A 10,262-nucleotide genomic window follows, 5' to 3' on the forward strand; every position below is an offset into this window, starting at 1 on the left:
CTCTGTTCTAGTAGTTTTCAACTTTTTATGGTTGATTGGTTTCAATTCTCATGTGGTTAAACCTGAAAGAGTGAAGTGAAAACAATAGAACTCTTCTTATATTTCTTCATTGAACCCTTAAACACTATTTTTCCAAGGTTTATTATGTACATATATATTTATTTATATAACAAGATCACAAGACAGATACGGGAACAGAAATGGGTGGTAGGGAGACATGGGTTTCAAAACCCCCTTCTCTATTACCAGACCGCATCATTGCTGTGTTTTCGCACCCGTTAAGAAACAAACCAAGGAGTGAAGTCGCATTCCGCCTACCTCGGTCTGTACCCGTGCGCAAAACGTTTTGGGTCAAACCAGTAAGATCCGGTGCTCTCACCACCTTCTCCACCACAACTGCTCCACCGTTTACGCAGAGATGTAACAAGGTAGCAACCGCATTTTCTTTCCCCCTTGGTGTTCCACATCTCATCAATTCAATGAGCCCCGCCACAGCTGATTCCTCTCTTCCTATAGTCTCTGCGCCTAAAGAATTATTCGCTACTACAGCCAACACTACCACCGCTCTCTCCGCCACAGCCTCATCCTTATCCGCCAAAGCTTTCACTAGAGCTAACACTCCTACCGAGTTTATCATCTTACTGTGATTATCTGGATCTCTCCATATACCACTTAAAGCGTTGATAGCATCTTTTCTCCCTCTCGGCTTTCCATTTTGAGACAGCAATACAAGTGATTCGATGCAGCCAACAGCGTTTGCGATCCGTTTCTTATATTCATGTACTGTAGAAAGACAGTACAATGTGGCTGCTGCGTTCCCTCGAGCTTCCAAAGTAAGACCCGAGGCGAGAACACTCACAATAGACTCAAGGCAATCATTTTCCTCCATGACCAGGCTCTTGTTTAACTCGCATTCGCATACAGACAAATTAAGCATTGCTGTAACCGACTGCTCTTGCGTAACAGCGTTTTGGGATTTAAGAAGCCTAACCAAATGTGGGATTGCACCTGCTTCTGCGATCAGTTCACCTCTTTCCCTTACTATTTTGCTTAGAAGACGGATCTCTCTTGCCGCCACTACCTGAGCTAACTCTGACTCACCAGCTAGATGTTGTATGAGAATCAATACAGTGGCTTTAGTTGCTTTCATTGAAGCTCTCGTTTGCATAACCCAAGCAGGAGACTCCTCGTCGGGTGACTCTCCAAACTCCGTTGCAGCGCACCAACGTGTTATCAAGTCTCTCAAAGCTCGGTTAGGAACAACACAAGAAGAGTCCACAATCTTTTGTCCTGTTTTGGGACAAGTAGAGTGACCTTCTTTAAACCACCTAACGATTGAGCTCCGATCATAAGTTTGTCCAGTGGAAACAATCACAGGATCTTTCATCAAACTAAGAGAGATGGAGCATACAAAATCCTTTGGTAGTGTTGTAAACGTGTCCACGATCTCCTCCGCAACTAAACATTTCCTCAGTTTCTTGGAGTTCTCGATGATACTCCAATCCAACCCATCTTCAAACCCAAACAACGAATACATGCAATACCGTGTGATAGCTACAAACCCGTTAATCACAGACCTTGAAGGCTCCAAATCATCACAGTCGTGATTCGAAATCTGCTCTTCTAAAAACTCGATTTCATCTCTGCAACGTTTGGGATCCTTGATCCCTAATTTCTCAACGAAGAAGGATCTCAGTTCATCCGTATTAGGTATTTCGCCGTTCTCAAATCCTTCAAGGAAAGAATATAATCTTTGCCGTAGCAGTTCCTCGTTGCGATCAACGAACAGTGTCGTCGGCGAGGTATTCGAACAAGACGAGTAAGACCTCAATCTTCCGAAGTAGGGAACGTGCGTTTCTGCGTTGGAAAGAGAAACGTACGCTGCGGAAGCACGAGATGAGCTCTGCTGAAACTGAAGCTAGTGTTCGAACGAGAGAGACGTCGGAGAGATCAACGGTTGTTGTCAAAAATGCTTCCAGTGACGGCGAGCTCCTTAGTCGTAAGGATGTAAATATCGCCTCTGTGGCCATGTTGATGATGGAGATGGCTACAAAAACCAGTTGTAGCTCGTCTTCTTTTTGCCCAAATCAAACAAGCCTAAGGTCTCATATATTTAGGTAGAAGAAGAAGAAGCTGCTTAAAACGCGTTTGGCAGAAAGCTGAAAAAAAAAAAATGTATTCGTTGTTATGAATGCTGAAATTAAAGTGCAAGTATGTAACATTGTAACGGATCATACTATTTAGTCACACTGACCATTCTCTGCATTAGGCTGGTAGTTGAGATCAATTACAACTTGGAGATTTTGTCTGTGTTCTCATACGCTATTCATGTCATCTGTTGTATGAAATAACAAGAGTTGGTTTTTAGTGGTACAACGCATGGCTCCGACAAAACATTTCACATTGGTTGGTTTGGTACGATGAGATAATAAATTGCTTTTGAATTCAAGAATGTAAAATTGTTTATTTGGTCAAGAGTGAAATTCCTAGAAACATTACATTAGAAAAGCGTCTATCACATAAGTTCTTTTAACTTGTAAAAAGTAACAAAAAAAAAAAAACGTAAACGACTAAAGAGAAAATTTCATTTAAACAACAAAAAAACAGTAGTCTAACCCCAAGTGCCACCACAAATTGTCTGTTTGAGGTGCGCACAGAAGCTAAAAAGCCTCTTCTGCTCTGCTTTTTGCCTCAGCAAAGTTTTACACCTTCTTTAAGCTAACTTAGAACCCGAAGAAGCCGAGCTCACTGGCCTTTTCCTTTTCAAAGGTCTCGAAATACTGGTATATGATGGTGACAGCCAACAGAATTCCAGTTCCCGACCCAATGGCTCCCATGAAATCAGCCAGAACAGTGAGTGCACCGATACACACTCCTCCAAAAGCCGCAGCTGTTGGGATATACCTGTTCAGTTCCTTCTGTAAGTTTGACTCTCTGTGTCCTGGCATCACCATTTGTTGTTCCTGTGATAAACATAATTTTCTGAGTCAGATATCCAACACCATGCAAACATTCAGGTTTATGTAGAGAGCTGTTACGATTTTATTACCTTGAGCTGCTTAGCTACATCCCTAGCAGAAGATCCAGAGACTTCAATCCATGTCTTTGAGAAAAGAGCACAAGCAGTGAGCATGAACACAATGTAGAACAGTGCATGGAACGGGTGAGCCGCCATATCCGAGAAGCTGCAAACATCATAGTAACATATATTAGTCAAACTGGCTGATGCATACCACTTTGATCGACTATATTGAATATTGAAAGACACTGCATTACCTTGCTGGAGCTGTGATGAGGTAAGCCAGACCACTAACTGGAATAGATTGTCCACTGTACTCAGATTCTTTCCACTGTCCCAAAAGGTTTACAAAGAAATTTCCGCTGAACTTCCTGTAGAGAAGCTGTTGACCACGAGGAAAATTCAATGTCAACATATTGTTGTTTGTAAAGATAAAATCTCATGCAGTGAAGTCGAAAGAATGTCTGTACTGTACCTGAGAGATGAAGTAAAGATTTGAGACAAGAGCGGATTGGAGGATGATGGGCATGTTAGAGGTGTAGAACAGCTTGATTGGGTAAGAACCCTGTTGTCCACGGGCATTCTTTGATCTCACAGGCAAAACCACGCGGAAACCTTGGAAGTAGATCACAATCAGGAAGATCAAGACTGTGGCAAGCAAGTTGGTAACATTCGGAAGGTTTTGCCGGTAGAAAGCTTGACGGAGAGCCGCAACCTTGTTGGACTTGGTTATCAACATATGGAACAGTGCAATAACAGCACCTTCAAACTCAGCTCCACGCCCGGTGTTGATGGTAGTTGGGCTAAATGCCTTCCAGATAATGCTTTCACTGCATATCATCAATATAAACTATTATGAATCGAATTTACCGAAAAGGATCTTGTCCTAGGAATCCAAAACAGCAAGGAATGGTTTTTAAAAGTGAGGAAGAGAAGTTGACCTACCAGATGTTAGTGGCAATGAAAAGGGAGATTCCTGAGCCGAGACCATATCCCTTCTGAAGGAGCTCATCAAGGCAGATAACAATGATTCCAGCAAAGAAAAGCTGGAGGATGATGAGAATGGCATTTCCAACACCAAGCTGTCCAACGGGACCATACATTCCAGAAAGAACATATGCAACAGCCTCACCGATGGCAATCAGAATACCAAGAAGTTTCTGAGCACCATTCCTATAAAATAAGTACAAACACAGAATAAGAACTATAGTAACGACAGGGTCAACTCAAACCAGACATAAGAAACAGTTCGACTAAACATGTAATGTAATGTCCCATAATTCATAATGAAGAAACAAAAAACACTTACAAGAGGGCACGATCCTCACGAACATTGTTGTCAACCTCAATAATCTTGGAACCAGCCAAGAGTTGCATCACGAGTCCAGACGTGACAATAGGAGTAATACCGAGTTCCATGACAGTTCCACGGTTGGAAGCAAGAATGACACGCATCCAGTAGAAGGGATCCGCACCGGTCGTGGAATGGATTCCATAGAGTGGGAGCTGACTGCAGACAAGAAAGATGAAGAGAGAGATGACAGTGTAGATAACCTTCTCTCTGAATGGCACCTTCCTGTCAGCACTCTGAACCTCAGGCAAGAAAGCCAAAAATGGCCTCACCAAATGCAAAACTCTAAATCCTCCTCCCATTCTAGTACCCGATCAAGTTTCTATGCTTCTGTACAAATCACAAACCTAGTAAGCTTCTAAAACACACAAATCGAAACGCATGCACCACAGATTCACAATCTAGCTGTAGAATTCACAAATCAAAGTTTTCGCAGCTAGGCTAACTAGCTCAAAATCAATGAATCTGAACAATTACGTAAACCGAGTCAATCATTTGACTCGGTCGATCTAAAAACCAGATCTATCAGAGCTTCTCCGATCCATACATATAAATTCGATACTAAAACAGGGGGAAACAGATCTAAGAACACCGATCGATAAAATCAACTACAGATCTGATTTAAGAAAAAGAAGACACAGATGCGAAGCGACGACTCACAAGAAATCACGATTGGAGAAACGAAAACATTCCGGGGAGAAAGCAATTGAGGGAAAATAGAAGAAGATAAAAGAAGGAGGAGGAAGCTTACGATATGTAGAGTAGAAAGAAAACAGAGACCGATCAGCTCCGAAACCAATGGGCTTCGATGGATGGATAATTTTTTTTTTTTTTTTTTTTTGTTTTGTTTTGTTTGGCTTTCCCCTTTCCTACGGAGAAAGAGCGTTCTAGTTTTGATGGTCAACTAAAGACGAAGGTCACCTTATAATCCATTTCCCATTTTTTATTTTCTGCAGGGTTATTGCCAAATCGTGGCGACGCGAGAAAAAATACGCTCGACACGATAGTATAACGAATCAGTGTTCGCCACGTCAGCTTTATGTTCTTTTATTCAACGCAGATTTGGGCCGAGTTTTTGTTTTGTAAGGCGCTCAAATGGGCTTTAGATCTGCGTCGATTCATTGAGAGATACACAAGTTATCTAAACAACCGTGGTCTTATCTCAAAAAACATAACTCACTTTATTTATCTCAAAAAAGAGCAACAGCAAAACAACATGATTCATTAGAGCATGTTCAGTAGGAGGTTTTCACAAGGATTCTCAACAGTTTAGAAAAGAAAAAAAAAAAAGTAGAAGAGACATTTGAGTACCGATTCTCGTTTGAGAACTCTTGAGAATTTCTCAAGACTTATTTAACACATGTCAGTTTTTCATTAGTTTAAAGTTTATTTTTTTAAAAAATTAGTTAAATTCAGTTAAAATATTCACTCCATACATACAGTCCATATCTTCTGGATATAAATACACTCCATATCTTCCGCTACTAATTCAAATCTTGGAGAGTTTTTTCTTTGAAGAATATTTCTTACAACATTTAAGAAACATTTGGTATAATCATCTTGTTTTAATACCTTCTCCTCATACTTCACTTAAAGCGTTGGCGCATATTTTCTCTGCTGATTAGCATTCTCCGATTCTTAGTGCTTTCTCTGTCACAAATGGTTTCAACTCACCCAACCTCTTCTCATAGATTAGCATATTGTGTTTCTTATCATAATAGCTTTCCTTATTTCCTTACCATGCACCATACTATACTCAAAACTGCTAATCATATCTCACAATTGTGTAACCCTTTACTATTTGAGATATCCCGATCGATTTTTGGATAGTCAAGAATCCAAGAGACGATCTTATCACCCTTAGGCATCACATCCTCATAAATTTCAGTGGATTTATAAGAACACAAGTCAACAAGGGAAATTGAGCTTCAAGAGTTATGATAGTAATAAGAAGGCTAATGATCTTCTTTTTGATGTGGTCTTAATTTTTATTTCTTTTGGATATATGTATATGTGGAGGATAGTAAGATAGATAAAGAGAGCGCAATTACATAAATAATTCTCTACATGTTTAATATTAGTAGATAAAATGTTGCAAAGAGTTAAAGAAAATTTCAAGAAGAAAAATACTTTAAAAATAATGAAAAATGCCAAGTAATATTATATATAAAAATACATAAATAACTCATTTGTTCACCTCCTCTTTGATAAACCAATGAAAAGATGCCATATAATATTATATTTAAAAATAAATCAAAATTAAAATCACAAAAATAAAACAAAATAAGTAAACAAAAATATACAGTATATTTTTTATTAAATGAGTTTAAATATCACTTTGAATTTATATAAAAGTACTATGATTTCAATTTTTAATTAAACAACATTATACGTCAGTTTGGGTTTACAAATGAGAATTCAGGGTTTAGATACTGTTAAATGAGAGTTTATGTCGGTTTTTAGGTTTATAAATAGAGATTTGAGTTTAGAAATGAGAATTATGGTTTAGATTTTATAATATTAAATAAATTTATATGTCTTTTAGGTTTACAAAGGAAAATATCAAAATGATTTTATATGTCGTTTTGGGTTTATAAAGAAGAATTAAGATTTAGATTTTATAATTAAACGAGATTATATGTATCGATTTGAGTTCAACTAAATTAATATATTTTAATGATTTTCATAACAAAAGGATTCCCACATATTTTTCAAACTTCTAATATTGTGTTAGGACTAAGATGATAAATAAAAGAAATAGATAAATACAAAATCCCTAATCTAAATACTAATAAAAGAGGGGACGTCAAACAAAATAATATAGATTCTGTTTTTTCTAATTATTTTGTTTTTTTTTCTGATTTTAATTTGAAGTAAATATTTTGTTTATATTTAGTATTACTTGCCATACAAAATGTTCACACCAAGTATTGTCCTTTTAAGAATATAGAGACAATACTAATGAGACATGAGACTATGGGTTACTGTACTATAAATGAACTAACTTGGTTAATACCTCCAGGTTCATAATCTTGACATCGAGACTGTCATCTAGCCTAGCTGTACCCTCTGATCCTAAAGAAGCTACATTTATCAAGATACCACCCAAGACATGTAGATAGTTCTAGATTCTCTTATGTGTAATTCATCAACCACTCCCAAAGGGTACATGAAAGAGTTTTATTCTCCTTGGGGCAAGAAGATAAAAGAACCTCAGCAAACTCTTTTGAGTATGTTTTCTCGCTCTGCATCCTCTGTCACAGGCCAATCACTACACCATCCATTAACATAAACAAACTCTTCCATGCTCTTAATTCTATCCTTGATCAGATTTGCTGCCTTTGCCGCATCAACAGGCTTCCAATCCCAGAGGGTATCATGTCAGCCAAAACCCCATCCACATGCTTAGGACGAGCATTGGATTCGGGTTCAAATCTGCGCACATGGTTATCTAAGATGTGCATCTTGCAATCTGTAAAACAGTAGTTTACCTGAGAAAAAACGTGGCACTTCTAGCATCTCCAATGAAGATTATTGGCCATGGGTACACATTTCTGAAACTGTTCTTTTAGTTCCTATTAGATATATGATGGTTTAATCATGGTTATGTAAATAACCGGTTAGTACCGGATAAGCTTTACTTGTATATAACCTTTGTATCACATATTAACTATGAATAACATAATCATTTTCCATTCTTATCTTCTTCCTCTCTTCTCTACCATCTTCATTGATTTTGTTCGTTCCACTCAACTAACATGGTTTCAGAGCTATATGCTTAGCTCAGATTTTGTTTTCTCTCTATTCTGATCATTTTATTGTTGGTGATTTGTTGTGTGCTTGTTTGTGTCGATGTGGGAGTTCCAATCCGGAAAATTACTCGTCGTCTGGGTAAATCCACCGGTGCTGGGAGTTCTGCATCAAAATCGAAAGCTCCGATGAGCTCTCTCTCTTCGATTATGGTAGATCCAGCTCTAGGTGTTCCAATCACCTCCGTTTCTGAGATCGATATTGTGGATAGTCCACACTCACCGTTTTTCCTTCACAACGCTGATCATCCTGGCCTCTCTCTTGTTGCGGATCGTCTTGATGGTACGAACTACAACCACTGGTGCTCTGCGATGAAGATTGCTCTTGATGTAATGAACAAACTCGCTTTCATCGATGGTTCTCTTCCTCGTCCTAGGTAATCCTATCTTTCGGATCTGGTCTAGATGCAACAGTATGGTCAAATCATGGATGTTGAATGCTGTTTCTAAGCAGATATATGGTAGTATTTTGAACTTTGATGATGCTACTATGATATGGAAAGATCTGCACAATAGGCAGTGAACCTACTGAATCATGTTTGTGTTGTCGTTCTTTCAACTGTGTGAGCAAACGCAATTTTCAGGCGAAGGTTGATAGAGGACGGCTCATCAAGTTTTTGGCTGGTTTAAACAAGTCTTACTCTATCATCTGGGGTCAAATCATCATGAAGAAGCCTCTACCTGATATTGCTGAAGTTTACAACATCTTAGATCAAGATGATAGTCAGAGACAATTTGGTGTCAGTGTTGTACCAGCTGCTTTTCAGGTTGGGAATGTTGTGCCACATCCTGGAGTGATGAATGTCACTGTTCCTCCCACCTCTGTTGGATCTGTTAATGCTGCATATCAGTCTCATAAGAAGGATAAACCGATTTGCTCTCATTGTGGCTTTACTGGCCACGTTGTGGATCGTTGCTACAAGTTACACGGTTATCCACCTGGATGGAAGCCTAGGAAGCAACAATTTGCATCTTCTCAGTCTTCTCAATCGTCTAATCTGTCTCCTGCTGTTACAACCCAATTTTCTGCTACGATTGGCCCTACTGACAAGAAATCTGATGGTTTAGAGAGTTTAATTGGGAACTTGTCTAAAGACCAGTTGCAGAACTTCATTGCGTATTTCAACTCCCACCTTGTTCCTCAGTCAACCTCTTGATTCTGGTGCCACTCATCATGTCAGTCCTGATAGGAGTTTATTTGATGATCTTGATATGTCTATTCGTCAGCATGTTAATCTTCCCAATGGAAGTTTAGTTATGGTAGCTGGTATTGGTACAGTGGTGATCAATGGTTCTATCAGTTTGAGGAATGTTCTGTATATACCGGAATTCAGGCTGAATCTTCTCAGTATAAGTTCGCTGACTACAGACCCTTGTTCTCGTGTTATCTTTGATCCTAGTTCTTGCTTGATACAGGATCCTATCAAAGGATTGACGATTGGAAGAGGTAGAAGGATTGCTAATCTTTACTTGTTGGATTTTGAAGATCCTACAGATTCAAGACAACTATCTTCTTGTAGTTTGAATGTTGTAATAGATTCTGCTGTTTGGCATAAGAGACTTTGTCACACTTCTTTTTCTCGGATTGATATGATTACAGACGTTCTTGGCATTTCTAAACAAAGGAATAAAGGGGTTATACATTGTGATATTTGTCAAAGAGCAAAACAGAAGAAATTGCCATATTCTAATAGAAACAATTATTGTTTTGCACTTTTTAATCTGTTACATATCGATATTTGGGGAATGTTTTCAGAAAAAACAGTGGAAGGGTTTAAATGTTTTTTGACAATAGTGGATGATCATAGCAGAGTAACTTGGATTTACTTGCCCAAATTGAAGAGTGATGTGTTGAAAGTATTTCCTGATTTCTACAAATGGTGGAGACTCAGTTTGATAAGAAGGTTCGCAGTGTAAGGTCGGATAATGCTCCGGAGCTAAAGTTTGCTGATCTTTATCGCAGCAAAGGAATTGTAGCTTACCATTCTTGTCCAGAAACTCCAGAGCAGAACTTCGTCGTTGAAAGGAAGCACCAACACATTTTGAATGTCGCTCGTGCTCTTCTTTTCCAATCCAATCTTCC

At 38.6% G+C, this 10,262-nt stretch overlaps 1 protein-coding gene and 1 pseudogene across 3 annotated transcripts; both read right to left on the reverse strand.

Annotated features, from left to right (window-relative positions):
- Positions 1–84: 84 nt before the first annotated feature.
- Positions 85–2,164, reverse strand: LOC104753268 (U-box domain-containing protein 17 pseudogene; annotated as a pseudogene). The gene has a single exon (XR_015583413.1). The product of XR_015583413.1 is annotated as a U-box domain-containing protein 17 pseudogene (transcript).
- Positions 2,165–2,444: 280 nt separating this feature from the next.
- Positions 2,445–5,351, reverse strand: LOC147925046 (uncharacterized). Of its 2 annotated transcripts, none has more exons than XM_087489789.1 (7): positions 5,122–5,351; positions 4,329–4,700; positions 3,965–4,192; positions 3,495–3,849; positions 3,277–3,401; positions 3,050–3,185; positions 2,445–2,963 (listed from the first exon to the last, which is right to left on the reverse strand). In XM_087489789.1, exons 2-7 carry the CDS (start codon positions 4,670–4,672, stop codon positions 2,724–2,726), a joined length of 1,428 nt encoding a protein of 475 aa, XP_087345915.1. In that variant the 5' UTR covers positions 4,673–4,700; positions 5,122–5,351; the 3' UTR covers positions 2,445–2,723. The 2 variants fall into 2 exon arrangements, with proteins under 2 accessions (XP_087345915.1, XP_087345916.1); XM_087489790.1 differs by having other exon boundaries at positions 5,031–5,303.
- Between the last annotated feature and the right edge of the window lie 4,911 nt (positions 5,352–10,262).

This window comes from Camelina sativa, chromosome 16 (assembly GCF_030686135.1).
Source record: "Camelina sativa cultivar CO46 ecotype springtype chromosome 16, ASM3068613v1".
Taxonomy (NCBI): Eukaryota; Viridiplantae; Streptophyta; class Magnoliopsida; order Brassicales; family Brassicaceae; genus Camelina; species Camelina sativa.

What these genes read in the sequence shown, in the direction of transcription:
- LOC147925046 (XM_087489789.1), bottom strand. Translation starts at nt 4,672, where the DNA reads ATGGGAGGAGGATTTAGAGTTTTGCATTTGGTGAGGCCATTTTTGGCT. An exon ending in ATCTTTACTTCATCTCTCAG is followed by an intron (nt 3,402 to 3,494) that starts GTACAGTACAGA and finishes CGTGGTCAACAG; the next exon opens with CTTCTCTACAGGAAGTTCAG. An exon ending in CTCATCACAGCTCCAGCAAG is followed by an intron (nt 3,186 to 3,276) that starts GTAATGCAGTGT and finishes TGATGTTTGCAG; the next exon opens with CTTCTCGGATATGGCGGCTC.